Source organism: Trichosurus vulpecula, chromosome 2 (genome assembly GCF_011100635.1).
Source record: "Trichosurus vulpecula isolate mTriVul1 chromosome 2, mTriVul1.pri, whole genome shotgun sequence".
Taxonomy (NCBI): domain Eukaryota; kingdom Metazoa; phylum Chordata; class Mammalia; order Diprotodontia; family Phalangeridae; genus Trichosurus; species Trichosurus vulpecula.
This window is the reverse complement of record NC_050574.1, coordinates 380,940,521-380,960,440: the sequence shown is the minus strand read 5'-3', so window position 1 is coordinate 380,960,440 and position 19,920 is coordinate 380,940,521. Positions and strand designations below refer to the sequence as shown.

General features: G+C 37.4%; 1 protein-coding gene across 1 annotated transcript in view; it reads left to right on the top strand.

Annotated features, from left to right (window-relative positions):
- Positions 1 to 1,331: 1,331 nt before the first annotated feature.
- DSCAM (DS cell adhesion molecule) overlaps positions 1,332 to 19,920 on the top strand; it is a 776,379-nt gene continuing 757,790 nt past the window's right edge. The window contains exons 1-2 of the mRNA XM_036744150.1: positions 1,332 to 1,344; positions 1,660 to 2,025. Of these exons, the coding sequence (XP_036600045.1) occupies positions 1,332 to 1,344; positions 1,660 to 2,025 (379 nt within the window). The remainder of the gene's footprint in view (positions 1,345 to 1,659; positions 2,026 to 19,920) is intronic.

Genomic DNA, 19,920 nt, shown 5'->3' with positions numbered 1-19,920 from the left:
TGGCATTCTTAAACCATTTTTGGAGGAGTTTCCATGGAAGCTAAGTCATCTTTTTCCTAATCTACCATCTTATTTGCATATGGAAAATATTATTAAAAGAAATTATTGGCAAATACTTAGGAAAAATAAAAATTAAGTTTTTGTGTCCAATTTTTAAAAAATGTTGCTTGTATGCAAATGATACAATGTGATAAACACTGTCTAGATAAAGAGACAGTCTTTTTCATTGACAGATTAGTCTAAATACCAAGGATTTAACTATATTTCAAGGTAATGTGCAGCCTCAGGTTCAAACCCATTTGCAGAAAACTCCTTTGGCTAAAGAGCGGCCACTTGAGGAGTTAGCTCTAGCTTCTGTCAGAAGGAAGAATCTTAAATTTTACCATAGTACTTGCTAAAAATGGAGCTCTAAGAAATAAAAGGAGTCTGTCATTCTAATCTCTACCTAAAAAGAATTCCAAATGAAAAGAGTTGTTGTCTCCTCATTTCTGATTAGTATATCTCTCCTATATCTGTGTGATTCTGTATATATATTTCCTTTCAAATGGTATGCAAGAATTGTTGATACACTTTATGTAATTTGCATAAGACCAATGAGGTATTTTGTTTTATTAATTTATTTAATTAATTTGTTTTATTAATTTATTATTTTATTGTTTTTGAAAATATCTGACACAATAATTTGGTTTACTTGTATGTGTTTTGTATTTGTCAGTAGCTTCATTCAATAATAATTCCTTAAATGTCTCCATTTTTTGTTTGTGACTTTTTAAATCTTTCTCTGACCTTAGAATCCACTATATAAATTTTCATTAAAAAGTCCAGAAACTAATTAGGGTATATGAACTCAAAAGGCAAGACAATGCTGACTTTTAATTATCTAGTACTAATCCCTGTTCTTGATTTTTAAAATTATTATTTTGGAACCATTTCATTTCAACCATTTTATATGTTTCATCACAACAACTTTCAATTCAATTCAACAAATATTGATTAACAATTTAGTCTATGCAAAAGATAAAGAAATAATCTCCATCCTTAAAGAACTTGGATTCTCCTGGAGAAGATATAACATAAACATAGCTGAGTAAAACATACAACTAAGAGAATTAGAAAAGAATTCACATAGGAGGTTTCAAATGAAGTGAGCCTTGAAGGAAGCTAAGAGATCTAATATGTTCAGGTGAAGAGAAGTACATTCTGAGTGTGAGAGATATCCTGAATAAAGACAGAGTTCTGAGAATGTAGCAATAGAAATAGTAGGGGGAGGGGTTGTTTTTGTTTTCTTCTCTAAGTCACAGTGCATGAAGGCAGGATGATATGAAGAAAGTATGGAAGAATTAGGTTGGAGACAGATTAGAGTTTTTATTTTATCCTCTAGGCAACAAAGAGCCAAATGATTATGTTTGAGCAGTTGAATGACTTGATCAGACCTGTGTCATAGGAAGATTATTTTGAAAATAGCATGTAGGATAGATTGGAGAGGGGAAAGACTTCAAATAGAATAATTTTGGGGCTATTGTATCAGTGCAGGTAAGAGGTGAAGGACTTCTAAGCTAAGGTATTGGCCACATGAGTGGAGAAAAGGAGACATAGGAGAAATATCAGGGACATAGGCTGCACGAGGCTTTCATTGTAGCATATCAAAATTGTCCTCAGTTAATGGCTTAAGGATACATGTTTTACTGTCCTTTTTTTCCTTTGCAGTTGTCAGTGAAGATCTACACTCCAGTCTATATTTTGTCAATGCATCTTTGCAAGAGGTAGTGTTTGCAAGCACCACAGGGACCTTGGTTCCCTGTCCTGCAGCAGGGATCCCACCTGTGACACTCAGATGGTACCTAGCAACGGGCGAGGAGATCTACGATGTTCCAGGGATCCGCCACGTCCACCTCAATGGCACTCTCCAAATTTTCCCCTTCCCCCCTTCAAGCTTTAGTACCTTAATCCATGATAACACTTACTATTGCACAGCTGAAAATCCTTCAGGGAAAATCAGAAGCCAGGATGTCCACATTAAGGCTGGTAAGTAAAATCATTCATATTTTCTTCTGGTCTACAATCTGTTTTTTAGCGTATGATTAGGGAGTTGAGAAGCAAGTTAAATACTGGTGACTGTTGAGCATCTGTGATCCATTCAATATAGGATTTGTTTATCATTTTAGCAGATTTTCTGAGTTTTTAAAAAAAATCAGAGTACTGATTAGTTAAGCTAGTAGGAACTAAAACTGAACCAGCAAACCGAAAGTGAAACAAAAATATTAAATCTGATAAGTTGCTAAATAAATAAAAATTTTATTTTTAACTGAATTATAAATGAAAACAAAGTTGTCCTCTCCTTAAAAAGAACAGGAAAAAGCAAAAAGGAAAAAATTTATCCTAAGCGTCACTAGAGAACTAGTTAGAGATATATAGATAATAGACCAATAAGCACACAAACATACATACACACATACTTCGTGGATCTATAATTTCATATTGTAGTTTACTCCTTCCATCAATTTAGATTGTAAACTCTCTATACCTTAGTAGCTGTGGTTAAAGAAAAATCATCACCTGCTAGCTGACCTACTGTTGAGAGTTTCCATTTATCTACTAGCCTTTGGGCAAAAGACATATTGCCCATCACTTACTATATTCAATTTCTTTCCAGCTTGGTGGGATCTGTAGTTTGCACTATGCTGGAAGAGCCTTTAAGAACCTAAAATTATCTTCACAGCAGGATAAGTCATCAGAATGGAACTTTCTAGATGATTATAGACTGGTATAAAGTGCGTAAATATGTATATGAATACACACATGTGTATATATATATATATATCTTATAAATACAAATGGGAAAACAAGCATGCAAATAATGAATACTCAAATGAATGTAAGCTCATTATTATGAGTATTTCTTTTCAGTGATGAAGATTGCCACCCATTCATGATTGCCCATACTCTATGACTCTCATTCATGCCTTCCCATAAATTTACTATAGAGAATCCAGCCAAAGCATTGTGTGTAGATAGGGTGAGAGAGTAGGATGCAATCTTTCTTACTCTCTCTTGACTTTGGGAGAATACCAGTAGAGCACATGATCTGTCAATCTTTTTTTTTTCATTTTATGCCTATGATTATATTGGTTATGTATAGAGAGAATTCCTGATTCCAAAATTCCCTCCACCAATGCAGATCAACAACTTATATGTTACTTATAGTCCTATGTAGTCTGCATATGGCATTGATAAATTAAATGACTTTTCCTTGGTTACATAACTAGTATGTGTCAGAGGTAAGGCCTTTTCCCACGGCATCCTTATTCTAAAGCAAGCCCTTTATTCACCATACCATGTTTCTGAACCATCAAAAAAGTGGTCTCATTTGGACAGTAAACTGTCTTATAACACAACAAAGGAGATATCAGTATTTTCTTGTATCCTCTTATAAAGCTATTACAAGATAGAGAGAGATTTAATTTCTTTCCAGTTTTGGCAGCAGTAGTTGAATAAATTGCAACATGTGCAAAATATGGAATAAAATATGGAATACTTCTGATTTTCTATTTGTAGTTCTTTTGTTACAAGTTACTATGACTGATTCTGCTAGCTGGTCATTTCTACTACCTCATTTTGATCTCTGTAACCTTAGACATTTAGAGGAATATCTTCAAGAGAACCAGAGAAGGATTGTGCCTAAAAGAAGCAACATAAAAATGGCACCACCTAAGGATTAAACTCTTAAATGATGTGTTTTAGATTTGCTATTCAAATTAGAGTACCAGTACACTATAGTGAATTATAAAACAAATCTGCATCTTCTAATGAAAGTGAAATGAAATATCAGAACACATGCTCCTATAGCAACTTCCTCTCTAATTTTTAAATCTCTGGCTTGGATTTCTAGTTGGAAGAGGAAATTAAGAAATTAAGCCTTTTTTTCTCTTTTTAATACATACAGGACATCAGTGGTATTTAAAAGATTGGAAAGCTGAACACTGGGAATTGGGAGATGTGGTGTTAGACATTAGGGGCAGGCCTGGAACCAGAATTCTGTTAGTTCAGGTTTAATATTAGAACAAAATGAGAGAATCACAAGTTATTGAACAATTAAGAAGAGGTTTACTTTGCCCTAACAGAATAAAGATATGCTATACAATATAAGTGACACTTAGGTTCTCTAGATGAAGCCATAATTATTTTCATATTGAAGTGTATCTGATCAGCAGGACACATGATATTATGACTTGTGAGATCTTTAGTAAACCGCCAAGTCCAAAGGACTCAACATACACACAGGTGGGACTTTTTGTGCACTAAATTAAATATGAAGCTGTGACAAGTGAAACAATGGCAAATCAGTTCCCAAGAAAATTTTGTTACTTTTTAGGGAAAACTAATCCCTTTTGCAGGGAAAAAAGGGAACCCTAGTTCTATTACATACCACTCTCATAGTGGCAAAATCTTAAAGATATTCTAGAGCACGTTCTACCATTTAAATATTTTGGTGCCTTTATTGGACAATCATTCTGGAAAAGGCAGTACCAAAGGGAAAAGAAGAAAAATAATTAACATTTCTCCCTCCATGCAAGGGTCACCATTAAAAAAAGAATAGAAAAGGGAGAAACAAATGCCAGAAATCCTAGACTTTTCCTCTTCTTTTTGGAAGGAGCAAGTCTCAGATCTTATTAATCTGATAATTGTGATAGATGATGACACACTTTGTGGTTCAGTGGTTCTATTAATGTAAGGTGGTGAAAAAAAAAAACATTGAACAGAAATAGTACTAGGGCCGTCATGGCCATAACAGAAGATGATACTTCTAGAAAATCAACACTTCATTTTCCATTAGAATTATCTATAGTAAATATGTATCTGTAGTAAAATGTCTAAGAAATCATAAGACTCTTGCATGCAGTCTGCCTTGGATCTAAGTTAATACTATTACCTACTCAGCATCCCCTGGCTTACCCAGGGAGTGAAACAGGCTGTGTGCTTGTTCCCATGCCTTTTAGAGTGATGTTTTCTGCAATGTTGTCAGAAGCTTTCAATGAGGACAAAATTGGCATCAAGGTCAGCTACTGCACCAATGGTAAATTATTTAACTTGAAAAGGCTACAATCCAAGATTAAAGTGGAAGGAGAGTTAGTGTGTCACTTTTTGTTTGCACATGACTGTGTGCAGCCAAGGCAGCCTCTGAGGCTGAGATGCAACAAAGTAGGATTGATTCTTTCCTTGTGCTAATTTTGGTTTAACAATCAACATCAAGAAAACACATGTGCTCCACCAGCCAGCATTACACCATCGATACAGGGAACCATTGATTACATCAAATGGAGAAATTAGAATTCTGTGGATAAGTTCATTTACCTCAGCAGTATACATCTCGGGGCTGAACACATAGACTATTAGGTTGATGCATGCATTGCCAGAGCTATCTCACTGTTCCGGAAGCTCCAAAGGAAAGTGTGGGAGAGAAGAGGTATTAGGCTGCCTACTAAACTGAATGTCTGCAGAACCATTGTGCTGATCTCATTGTTGTATGCCTTTGAAACCTGGACAGTATACCAGCACCATGCCAGAAACTTGAATCACTTCCATTTGAATGGTCTAAGGAAGAGTCTGAAGATCACCTGGCAAGATAAGGTACTGGACACTCAGGTCCTTTCTTGAGCTGAACCGAAAAGCATTCAAACTCTGCTGCAGACAGTACAACACCAGTGGGCTGGCCATGTTGTTTGAACGCCAAAACTATGTTTGCCTAAAAGACTGTTTTACAGAGAACTCACATAAGACAAGAGCTCATATGGAGATCAGAAGTGATACAAGGACACTTTCAAGATCTCTCTGAAGAATATTAGAATTAATTGTGAGACATTGGAGACACTAGCACAGGACTGTCCAGCAAGGCATGCCCTCATCAAAGAAAATGCTGTACTCTGGGCAAAGCAGAATTGTAGTAGTTTAAAAGAAATGTCAGATGTGTAGAGACATCTCCACTCCAAACGTTCATATGAACTATTCGTGCCCAACCTGTGGTAGAGTCTTCTGAGCTCATTTTGGTCTGATCAGCCACAGCTGTACACACTGTACCTTGACCACAACATAGAGATGTCATTTTGGTCCTCTTTGAGGAAGAAAGACAACACCTATTCCCTGACTCACGCACCAAACCTCCCCCAGGACCCTGAAAGTCATATCAGGGGACTTATATAAAATATTTGCCCCTTAGAGACTGTGTGGAAGGATTTCCCCCTTCTTTCCTAGGGGCTAAATAAGATACCTCCCTTATCTCCCATTCAGGGACTCAGAATTACCACCTAATCACCTAGGAAATTTCCTTTCTTCCAAATAAATACACTGCCACCATAGTTACATTAACTAAAGTTTTACTTCTTGTATGGTATAATAAAGCAAGGTGCCTCCCCAAAGTCCCCTAGTTCTTCCTTGGGAAGAGTTATCTAAACTCATCTCAGAGGAAGGGGAGCCTGACAATTGAGGGGAATGAGCAATCTCTCCAGGGTGTACAGAGTTCTCTGAAGGAGTAGGGACCTTAAGGCCTTAGCACTGGGGAAAGAATGAGGAAAGACCAGAGAAGGTCAACTATAATTACATACAAAAAACAATTCATGTGAAGTAAGTCTTTTTGGAGACTAGATCCTATATACTTCTAGAGATCTTTTCTTAATGTGACATTGATTTATCATAGATGTGGCGTCTATGAGGTTGAGGACACAATCTGGGAAGTAATGCAATGACGCAGTTGTTGATTATATGGTAGGGGAAAACCTCTTGCCCTGAGATGACAGAGTTCCATTTTGCCAGTTGTGAATAGATTATGTGGCTACTTGAGTGAAATGGGAACTCTGGCACAAAGAGCCCAGATGGGCAGGAATAGCTAGCTTGTCCTTAGTTAAAGGGATCACATGGTCACCTGCCAAGCAAAATATCACCTAATAAATAATATTACCAAAAATATCACTCTAATATTCGCATTTGCAATGGACTGCACTCCACAATCTCTGCCATTTTTGTACTAGCTCCACCTTGATTGTTTTACATCTCCAAAGGGTGCAGACATGTCTTATAAGTATTTATAACAGAAATCACTGACAATATTCCTCCATTGTTTCTGACCCCAAGAATACAACGTTTGATTGTCCAGTACTGTGCTCTCCAGCCCTTGGCATAGGAATTACTATAGATGTATAGCTTCTTTGCCCCATCCCTCAATGTTCTTTTACATGCCAGCCATGCCTGGAGATTAACCCACTGGAAGGACTCATCAGGACTCCCATGCCCTAGAGTATTCCCTGTTACCCGATCCAGTTGAGTGTGCCTATGTCAAGAGGTTGGAGTCATCAATACACTAAGTATGCTTGCATTCTTGGCAGAAGGCGATAAGTCCTCATAAGTTGGGGAACATGGAGTCAGTAGAGAAGTCAGTTGAACAGAATCTAGACTGGAGGGATCAGTCTCTGGCATAGTTATTACCTATTTATGAATGGCAATCAAATTAGTGTGATTTTGAATAAACCATTTCCATTTAACAAGAGGAGCCTGCTGTGCTCTACCCACCTTGCTAGAGGAATCATCTTTCATCACTCAACCCATAAAAGGCAACTCTGATCGAAGGGTAATTGTACATTTGTTCAGTAGCAATTAAGGCCTAGTAGCAAGGAAGGGACCACTTTTCAAAATTAGCTTCTTTGGTGGCTTCTTTGGTGAACTTGGAGGTCCAGAAGCCCAACAGTCACTTATCGTGGTCACATCTTGGTGCCTTATGTTCAGATAGTCTTTATTGACTTCCAAAAATATGGGATTTGCAGGGTCATAAAGGTTCAAGGGACGGGTGGAGTCTACTTAACATCCTGCTTTATATTTTCCAGGGCTACAGTTTCATTTTGGGTCTACTTGAAAGAGGCAGACTTTTCATTCTTTTTTTTTTCCATTTTTGCATCCCTTGCCTTCAATAGGCAACAGTGAGAAAAACAGCCAGTGCCCATATGATCTTTTGTTTCTTGCCCCAATTTTTTAATATGTGGCAACACTTTATATGTTCCTTTTGACAATATTATATGTGCCCATGTGAATGATTAAAGATAGGCAGGAGTCACCTATATTGATAAGTTTTGTGAGGTTCTTTGTTGGTTCTTTTCTTGGACACATGGCTCAGAAAAAATAATGGGCATCTCTATTGTTGGATGACAAGTAGTTGCCTCAATACTCCTTAAGCAGGGAAATACTACTCTTCAATTCTTCCTTTGGCTCTTGTTTGATGATCTCATTTGATAGTCTGAGACTCTAGTGTGTTACTCTTTGAAGGACAAGCAACTTAACTTTTCAGAGTATTTAGCTTTCTTTTCTTCACTAAGAAATACAGGATCTAAGTATACAGCTGCCCTTTTCTTTCCCCCTTTTCTTTATGTAACAATCCTCCATTCTCCAATATTCTTGAAAGGGTCTAATCTCTCCTCATCCACCTCAAATCTTTTCCTTTCCCCAGTCCTTTGAAGCTTTGCTTCTATTTCCTAGAATCAGTTTCTCTAATGAGATGGACTGTGGAGATGAGTACCTTCATTTTCTCTGCCTGAAAGAAGATCAGCCTACTTAGAACACAGGTAAGATTTACAGAGATATGGAAGAAATCCAAATATTCCACACCTCATAAAAGTCACTGAACAAATATTGTTGATGATCTCACCATAATAGTTGAGATTTTCAGCTTTAAAAAAACAACTACTTTTGTTTACTATTCAATCCTGTGCACCTGGCTAAAACTTTTACTATCAATTATCATCTCTTAATAAAATAAAAAAAAACAACTTCATTCAACTTCCTTTTCATAGTGTCAACAATTCCACAGTAACACTTCACCTTTCCTTTATTACCTGAACCTCCTATCCATTTCACCTGTCAATCCACTCTATCAATTTTCTGTACCCACTACTCACTGCATTCGTCATATTTTCATTTTACATTTATCTCCTCTTTTTCATTGAATCACAATAATCACAGAATTTGTGAATTGGAAAGGGCTTTAGCAACTGTCTAGTCCAGTTGCTATGCAAAAGGAATCCCATGATAAAATGTCTAAAATATTATCTTCAGTTTCTTCCTGAAGACCTCCTAAAAAAGGGAACATTTGCATTTTGATACAGTCATTTCACTTTCAGATAGCTGTAATTATTAGGAAGGTTTAAGATAATAATTAGTGTGCATATAGCATTTTGATATTTGCAAAGCTCTGTACATGTTATCTTGTTGGATCTTCACAACAACTTTCATTTCTTTAGAACTCCCATGGATCTTCTCTCCTTACTCTGTCATTTGAGAAAACATTGCTTCGTATTTTACAGAAAAAAATTGAGGCCATTTGCCATGAACTCCCTCTTCTCCCTTCTTCCTCATTTCATATCACTCATATGCCTTCTGACACTTATCTCCTCACTCACCCCTATCTCACATGAGTAGGTGGCCTGTCTACTGGCTACTTTCCTACTGCCCAAAATCATATCTATGTGTTTTCTGATGTTAGTAAGGCAAGATTCATGACCTCAAGGATGACCATGAACATGTCTGAATGGTTCAGAATCACAAAGTATAAAAAACTCTCTATGTAGAAGGCAGAAGTATAACATTTATTTAGACTCCCGAGAATCAAATCTGAGAACCAGGACCCCCAATATGATATAGTAGCAATTATATTCCCAAACCAGTAAGCCCACCTCAATGTAGTAACAAGGACATTATAACACAGTATTATAGCAAGTAACCAAGTCATCCTGTAACCTTTCCCCCTGCTAGGGCCTTCCTGTAAACAATTATTCACGAATCCTAACTCTCTGCTCAGCACTCTCTGCAGCTTAGTCACCTCCCATTTCTTGCTCCTTCTCCTTGGGCTGAATTCTGATTCCTGTAGCTCTCTACAGATTCTGCTCTTTGATCTCCACAACACTATTGTTCTTCATACTCTCGCTCTGCAGTCTCCGTTAATGCTGGCTCTCCCTCGATGTCTGCTGCCTCAATGTCTTCTTGATGTCTGCTTCTGAATTCTGCTGCTCTCAGTTCTGGGCTCTCTTTTTATATAGTCCTAGCCAGGATCTGATTGGCTAGAACTTAGGTCTCTGATTGGCTGAATTCATGATTGACAAGAACTCAGTGTACGTACCATTGGCTCTGGTCTTAGCAACTCCCCTTAGGGTCCTGAGGGCTTCATGTCCACATTAGCTTAGCACCTAGCAAGTGGGGGCTTTAGGCCTACTTACAAACAGAGATATAATCAAGCTTGCCCACCTAGGCCCACCTGAGGCCTATTGAATGGGTAGGGAAGATCTTTGATCACATTAATACTACATTTCCATCCTCAAAAACTCTCACTTTGGCATTTCCATCCAAGCTAATTATTGTCCTATCGCTTTTGAAGTTTGTGGCTAAACTTAAAAAGGCTATATATAATAGATGCCTCTACCTTCTCTCCTATTTTCTTCTTAATCCCTTAAAAACAAGCTTCAACTTCATAATTCCTCCAAAATTACTAATGTTCTCTTAATTGCCAAATCCAATGGTCTCCTCAATCTTTCTGTACCTTTTAAAACTGTTTATGACCCTCTTCTCCTTGACACTCTCTTCTCTCTAGATTTTCAGAGCACTATTTTCTCCTGCTTTTCCTCCTACCTTTCTGATCACTCCTCAGTCTCCTTTGATGGATTCTCACCCACTTCATATATTCTAACCATAGGTGTCACTCAGAATTCTGTTGGAGGTGCTCTTCTCTTCTCCCTCTACTATATTTCATTTGATGAATTCATGTTGATGATTCTCACATCTACCTATCCTGCCCAAACATACATGCTGATTTCCAATCTCTCATCTCTAAATGCCTTTCAGATGTTTCAAAGTATATGTCAGGTAGACATCTTAAGCTCAACATGTCCAAAACCTTTTCCCATAAACTTCCTCCCATTCTTAACTTTGTTATTACTGTAGAGGACAGCACTATGCTCCCAGTTCTCCAGGCTCACAACCTAGAAAGCATTTTCAACTTCTCACTATCTCTCAATCAAATCTTGTTGCCAAGGCTTATTGATCAAATCATTGCAATATCTCTCAATTATACCCATTCACTCCTCTGACATTGCCACCACTCAGATGCAGGTCCTCATTGCCTCAAGCCTGGACTAATTATTGCAATAGCTGACCAGTGGATCTGTCTGCCTCAAGTCTCTACTCACTCCAATCCATTTTACATTCAGCTACCAAAGTGACCTTGTTAAAGTCCATATTTGAAAGTATCACCCAACCTACTCAGTAAACAGCAGTGGCTCCCTATTACCTCTTATTGATGATCAAATACAAAATCCTGTTTGGCATTCACAACTCTTCATAACCTATGCCCTTTTTACCTTTCCAGTCTTCTTACATTGTAATCTTCACCACATACTTCAGTCCAGTGACACCAGCCTCTTTGCTATTCGATGAACTATAAATTCAATTTCTCTACTGGGCATTATCTCTGGCCTTGGGCAAGTCAATTGCCCTGCCTTCCCCCCTCAAAAAGAAGCTTGGTACTCAGAACTGATCACAATATTCCAGATGATGTTTGATGAGGGCGGAATACAGTGAAATGATCACCTCCTATTTCCTGGAAACTATGGTCCTTTTAATTCAGGTTAAAATTGCATTAGCTTTTTTGACCTGTTAACTCATTTAAGCTTTCAATCTACTGAAAATGCATATTTTTTAGAAAAAAATTTATCCAGGCCTCCTCAATTTATACTTTTATAAATTATTTACTCAAAGATTTTATATTTATTCCTATTGAATTTAATCATATTACGTTTAGACCAATGCTGTAATCTGTCAAGATCCTTTTGAATCCTGACTTTCACCCAATGCACTTTCTGAGTAAACCACGTATCTTTGCTAAAAATGTTAAACAGCACAGAGCCAAGCAGAAATACCTGCAATATTTTACTGGTCATCCATTTCCATCTTGATATTTGACCATTAACAACTGTTCTTTGAGTCTGACCATCTAAGCAATACTCAATCTATCTGATTTATATTATAATTTAATCACTATATCTATAATTTTTCCACAATACAGTACGAGATACTTTATCAAAAGATTTGCTACAAATAGGTCAATTTTACCTATGGCATTTTTTCTTATCTATTAGTTTAGTAATCATGTCAAAAGGGTAAATGAGATTATCCTGGCATGTTTCATTCTTGATTATTCTGTATTGATTCTTTCTGACCTTTGTTGTTCAGTCATTTTTAGTCATGTCCAGCTCTCCATGACCCCATTTGGGGTTTTCTTGGCAATGGTACTAGAGTAGTTTGCCATTTCCTTCTCTAGCTCATTTTACAGATGAGGGAACTGAGAGAAACAAGATTAAGTGACTTGCCAAAGGTCACACATTTAGTCTTTGAGGCCAGATTTGAACTCAGGAAGATCAGTCTTCCTGACTTCAGGACTGGAATTCTATCCTCTGTGCCACCTAGCTGTTTCATCTTTCTGATCACCACTTACCTTTATAGATGTTTGCAAATCATATTTTAATGAATTGTTCTAGAATTCTTCCAGAAATTGGTTTTAGTGGAATGAAAGTTCAATATGAGTCTGCAGCACAAAATAGCAATTTTAGAAAAAGTAATTTGGTTCTTTCCTCTCTTTTGAAAATTGGGTAAACATTTGTTCTTCTTCATTCTTCATGATATCTCTTCTGTTTTCCACGTTCTTTCACACATCACTGATAATGTCTCAGCAATCACATCTATCTTTTTTTGTATTTTTTATTTTATAGAAATACAAAATGAGAAAAGAAAATAATTGCCATATACATAGCAGACCATAAGAGAGGATTCAATATAAAAAAAGATTGCATTTCACAAAAACCTAAATACTACACATTGTTTTCAAAGCTGCCCAGCTTTAATTTGCTTCCTTGTTGGTTTTCTTTTGTTCTCTTTTGTGTACTTTTTAACTTAATTTTTCCCCTCCCCCACAAAGAAGGCTACAATTAAGTACGATATATATATATATATGTAACATGTATACACACACATACATACATACACACATATATACATATGGATATACATATATACACATTGATATGTATAAACATAGACATATACACTCATGCACATGTATATAAGACTGGACTATGCTTATTTCCTCCTATCATCAGTTTCTCTGAAGGTGGATAACATCTTCCTCCATAAGTCCAAGTCGTTCCATGTTTTTTCTGAATCAACCAGCTCATCGTTTCCTACCCCACAACAATTTTCCTTTCTTGATTCAAACACCATCTTCCTTCGTAGGATCTTTGAGATTAATTTGGGTATTTATAATAAGCCAGAATGACTTAGTTGCTCAAAGTTGTTCATAAAACTTTGTGGTTGTTACTGTATACAGTGTTCTCCTGATTCTGCTTATTTCACTCTTCATTATTTCATGGAGGTCTCTCCATGCTTTTCTAAAATCATTGAGCTCGTCATCTCTTATAATGGAGTAATATTCCACCATGAACATATACCATAATTTGTTTAGTCATTCCCCAATTGTCAGGCTTCCCTGCCATTTCTAGTTCTTTGCTACCACAAAGAGAGCTGCTATAAATATTTTAGAACATGTAGGTTCTCTTCCATTTTCCCTAATCCTGTTGGGAAAGGACATACATAGTTTTATCTCTTTGGGCATAATTCCAAATCTCTCTTGAAAATGGTTGGATCAGCTTACAGATTCACCAACAACGAATTAAGGTCCCAATTTTTCTGTACCCTCTACAACATTTGTCACTTTCACCTTCTATCATTTTAGCCAATCTGACAGGCATAATATATTTCAAGGTTATTTTAATTTGCATTTCTCTAATCCATAATGATTTAGAGCATTTTATATGACTATAAATTGTTTGGATTTTTTTACCAGAAAACTGCTTGTTCATATCCTTTGACCATTTATCACTTGGGGAATGACTCATATTCTTATAGATTTGACAAAGTTATTTATGTATTTGCAATATGAGACCATTATGTGAGGAAAAGGCTATAATTTTTCATAGTTTCATGTTTTCCTTCTGATCTTGGCTACTTTTGTTTTATTTGTATAAAACATTTTTCATTTAATGTAATCAAATTATCCATTTTATATCTCAAAACACTCTATCCCTTGTTTATTCATAAACTGTTCACCTATCCATAAGTCTGATAGGTAATATGTTCCATGTTCTTCAAATTTTCTTGTATCTTACTTACTTGGCACTTAGTAAACATTCCTCTCTCATCTTTAATCTCTCCCTTTCTTTTTTTATGTATTAGTGATTTTACTTAATATTTTCATTTTCAACATTGATTTCCACAAGATTTTGAGTTACAAATTTTCTCCCCATTTCTACGCTCCCCCCTATTTCCAAGATGTATATTCTGATTGCCTCATTCCCCAGTCAGCCCTCTCCTCTTTCACCCCACTACCCCTCCCATTCCCTTTCCCCTTACTTTCTTGTAGGGCAGGATAGATTTCTACACCCCATTCCCTATATAACCTGTTTCCCAGCTGCATGCAAAAACATTTTTTAAAAATTTTTTTAAAGCATCTGCTTTTAAAACTTTGAGTTCCAAATTCTCTCCCCTCTTCCCTTCCCAACCACCCCCCCCCCCCGGGAAGGCAAGCAATTCTACATAGATCACACATGTATCATTATGCAAAACACTTCCACAATGCTCATGTTGTGAAAGGCTAACTATATTTCTTTCCATCCTATCCTGTCCCACTTTATTCAGTTTTCTCCCTTGACCCTGTCCCTTTTCAAAGGAATTTGGTTTTGCTTACCTCCTCCCCCTATGTGCTCTCCCTTCTATCATCCCCCCTTTTTATCCCCTTCCCCTTACTTTCCTGTGGAGTAAGATACCCAACTGAGTGTGTATGTTATTCCCTCCTCAAGTTGAATCTGATGAGAGTAAGATTCACTCATTCCCCCTCACCTGCCCCCTCTTCCCTTCCTACAGAACTGCTTTTTCTTGCCAATTTTATGTGAGATAATTTACCCCATTCTATCTCTCCCTTTCTCCCTCTCTCACCCCTTAAATTTATTTCATTTTTTTAAGATATCATCCCTTCATATTCAACTCATCCTGTGCCCTCTGTCTATATTCCCTTCAACTCCCCTAATACTGAGAAGGGTCTCATGAATTACACATATCATCTTCCCATATAGGAATGTAAACATAACAGTTCAATTTTAGTAAGTCCCTTATGACTTCTCTTTCTTGTTTACCTTTTCATGCTTCTCTTGATTCCTGTATTTGAAAGTCAAATTTTCTATTCAGCTCTGGTTTTTTCACTGAGAAAGCTTGAAAGTCCTCTATTTTATTGAAAATCCATATTTTGCCTTGGAGCATTATACTCAGTTTTTCTGGGTAGGTGATTCTTGGTTTTAATCCTAGTTCCTTTGACCTCCAGAATATCATGTTCCAAGCCCTTTGATCCCTTAATGTAGAAGTGCTAGATCTTGTATTATCCTGATTGTGTTTCCACAATATTCAAATTGTTTCTCTCTGGATGCTTGCAGTATTTTCTCCTTGACCTGGAAACTCTGGAATTTGGTGACAATTTAAGGTGTTATTTTCTTCAGTATTTTTTGGGGTCTCCTTTAGCAAGTCGTTTACTTGTTTTTCATGGTTTTCTTGCATCACTCTCATTTCTCTTCCCAATTATTCCTCTACTTCTCTTACTTGCTTTTTCAAAAAAATTTTTTTTTGAGCTCTTCCGTGGCCTGAGCCCAATTCATATCTTTCCTGGAGGTTTTTTGATGTAGGCTCTTTGACTTTGTTGACTTCTTCTGACTGTATGTTTTGGCCTTCTTTGTCGCCAAAAAAGAATCTAGAGTTTGAGTTTAAGTCTAGTTTGAGTCTGAGTTCATTTTCGCTGTCTCTTTATGTTCCCAGCCAACTACTTGCCCCTTGAGCTTTTTGTCAGGATATGACTGCTTGTAGAGTAGAGAGTACTTTGTCCCAAGATTTAGGATCCAAGCACTGCAATTTTCAGAGCTACTTCTACTCCACCTTCACTGCAGGCTCTGTCACAGCAGTGCTCCTCCTCCCCCAAGAACTTCCAACCAGGACCGCAATACAGATCCAAGCAGGGCACAGCAAGAGAATCTGCCTTTGTGCCCACAAAGCACTCTTTGTACTCCTGCTCTGATCCGGTGCTAGATTCCTCCCACCGTGTGAGCCAGGGACTCAGGAAGCAGCTGACACCGGTGCTTTGGAAGCAGCCTCAGGAGCTTCCTGCTGCTGCTACTGCTACTGCTGTACCACTTCCTCCACCCCCAGAGCTGGCAGCTGGACCGCTCTGAACTCAATCCTGAAGTTTCCCCTTTCCCCATAACCTGCTCTTTGGTGTTTGTGGGTTGAGAAGTCTGGTAACTGCCACAGCTCACTGTTTCATGGCCCCAAGGCCTGTCCCTCAGGGTCTGGTTTGTCCCGGCACAGCCCATGCTGGGCTACCCTCTGCTCTCAGCACTATGCAATACACCCTTCCAGGTGACCATCCAGGCTCTCCTGGGATCAAGACCTATTTCCCTCTGCTATTTCGTTGGTTCTGTAGCTCTAGAATTTATTCAGAGACATTTTTACTCGTGTTTGGAGGGATTTGGGGGAGAGCTTAAGCAAGTCCCTGATTTCCAGTCTTGGTCTTGGCTCTGCCCCTCAAAATTTCATCCTTGAGCATCAACTATCACTTCCATGCTAACTTCCCCTGAAATATTTTACTTTGTAGGTTCTTTGGTTTCTTTCCTCTGAACCCTTCAAGGTAGGCTTTCTCCAAACACGTGGCACATGTCAGGCTACATGCAAATATTCTCTTTTCTTCTGTCACAAATTAGGAGATAGTGGTCACTTCTTGAGATTCCCATCACTTCCAGCCCAGGGTAACAAATTTACTTCTGTGGGAAAGAATCAGATCCAGATACACATCATCCTTGTTTTATCCTTCACCTTTTAAGGATAAGTTACTACTAAGGTAAGTAAAAAAGTTATTAGCTGTGCTGCTTTGGACTGGAAGAGGGAAGTAATTCTCCAGCAAATCTTTGGATAATTGAAGTCCCTTATTACTACTAGAGCATGTGCTATGCTTTTTTGTATTCCCCCCCCCCAGCTCCTCCTGTCCTTGCTTTTTCTGTCTAGATTGTCTTTCTCCAACCAATAATAAGATCAGTTCTATTTCTCCCTTTGTTAATTATCACACAAATATTCTCTACCATGCTTTCCACCAGTTCCTGATCTGAGTATACTTTCTTGATATATAATGCTCCTCACCCTTTTTAAAAACTATCTTGTTTCTTTTAAATAAGCTATACTAATCTAGGACCACAGTCCGGTCATGAGTTTTATCCTACCAACTCTCTGTGATACATATAAGGTAAAATTTCCTCTTGTTTGTTGCCTAAACTTTGGACTTTTGTGTCTAAATACTTAAGGCTTGAATATTTTTCTCATCTTAGCATACTCTCTTGTCCTCCTTATCTTCCTTAACATTTAGATAGCATTCTTTGTTGTCCTTGAAGCTTTTTCTTCTTTCAACCTGAAAGTATAGAATTGAGACTTAGAGATAGTCCTTCAAATTTTCCTCAATTTCCTGTCCTCTACAACTTCAATATCTGAACTACTTCATAAGTCAAAATTCCTCAGAATCAGCTATTTGATTTCCTTCTTATTTGGTACAAGTTCTTCTCTCTCCTTATATTCCCTTTCCTACTACTTTCTCCCACAGAAGCCAGAAGAAAAATTACTGCCTCTGAATGGCTGTCATTCTCTGAATGATCTCCAATAAAAGAGATAATGCTTGTAAAGTGCTTAGCACAGTGCCTGAAATATAGTAGGCATTTAAAAATGCTTATTCCCTTTCCTTCCCTCTACCTTCTAAGTGATCTTACTAAAATATGTTACCCAGAATTTAATAAAGTACTATATATGTATATGTATATAGATGTATATATATAATATGTATATTATTACTCTTAATCGCTATGGAAAATTGGTTTCCAAATAGATCTGTCCCTAAGAATACTTCTAAAAATATTTAAAGTTGGTCTTTGGTATCTTTCCATATTCCTTTATGTCTAGTCCTCACAATCCCCTAAAGGGTTAAATATAACATGCCTATTAGATTTTCAGATGATACAAATTTGTGAGGGGACACCCATTGGGGATAGAGAGCAGCTTTGTCACCTACTATCCAATTAGAGTTCATAATTTCAGAGCATGGTGAGAAGAGGACCTCTCCATGGGAATGGCTTTCATGGATAGGAAGACCCTGGGTGATATACTGAGAAAGGAACATGTTCAGAAGCAAGTAGCAGCAGTATGGCTCACCCCTCAGGAACAGAGTAGGATCTCAGTTCCAGCATTTAGCCTTGCCTGCAGAGAACTACACAGAGCAAGAATTCTAGCCCAAATGGGAGCCTACAATTCCATCACTGAATCAATAGTGCTTTTGAAGTGACCGATAGGTGCAGAATCCAGCAACATCTACTATTTCTCAGTCAAAAACTGAGGTCAGGAACTTGCAAAGTTCTGACCAGGTTGGGGGTGGGGATAGGCAACAATCAGATTTTGCTTTGGAACAGGCAACTTTAGGAGTAATAAAAGGTCCTAATCCTGTCCCTGAGATCCTTGAATAACCCAACTCTCAGTACCCAGAGAAAGCAACAACAGCCCAGCCCAGACTTTCCCTCCAGAAGTGCAACAGAGCTCAGCCCAGATATCATCCAAACTCAAGAAATAGGCAGGAAGAATGAACAAACAAACAAAAAAAATCCCACCATAAAGAACTACTGGAGTGGCAGCAAAGCCCAAGGCCTAAACCTAAAAGAGAATGACTCCAAAACATTTACATGCGAAGCCTCAGAAAACACAGCTTGGTCACAAATTCAACTACTAAATTCCTGGAAGAAATGAAGCAAGAGTTTTGTTTTTGCTAAGATTTAAATTTTTTTAAGTAAATGGAATAAAGTCAATTGAGGAAAAATTGGAAAAGAAATGATAGTAATGGAAGAATGCAACAAACTCCCTGAAGAATGGACCAAATAGAAGTCATTTCCACAAGGACGAAATAAGAGAGAGTTAAAACAAGTCAGAAGACTGAAAAAAAATAGAAGAAAATGTAAAGTATCTCAAAGGAAAAAACAACTTACCTGGAAAACAGATCAGGAGAAAATATTTAAGGATCATTAGAATAACTTCATGCCATGACCCAAAATCCTAAAAACAAACAAACAAAACTGCCTTGGTCTATTAGACCCAGGGAGCAAAGGAGAAATAGAAAATGACAGAGCAGTGACCACTTGAAAGAAACCTTAAAATAAAAAGACCCAAGAATATTATAGTCAAAATCCAAAATTTCCAGGTCAAGGAAAAACATTCAAGTGCTAAGGAACTGTAGTTAGGATTTCATGCAATTTAGAAGAAACCATACTATGGGGGCAGAAGGATTAAATATTTTTTTTTGCCTTCATGGAATATAGTATTCCAGAAAAGAAAATGATATGGGCTTATAAGCCAAGAATAATTTGCCCAGCAAAACTAAGTATAATGCTAAGGGGTGGGGAGAATGGAACTTTTATTAACCAGAAGAATTCGAAGAATTCCTGTTGAGAGCTACTGTAAATATGTGGAAACTTTGACATTAAAATATAGGAAGAGAAACATAAAAATGTAAATATAAATTAACAATGATAAAGCATTAAACAAGGATAAACTGATTACATTCTGGTATGGGGAGATGAACTCTATCATTGAAGATCACAGAGAAAGTCCAAGTAGACATGGTCTGGGAGTGGTTGTATTATATCTTCGTTGTTATGCCTTAATGATACTAAGAGAAGAATGAAAAGTGAGAAGAGGAGAAATGCACTGGAGAAAGTGAGA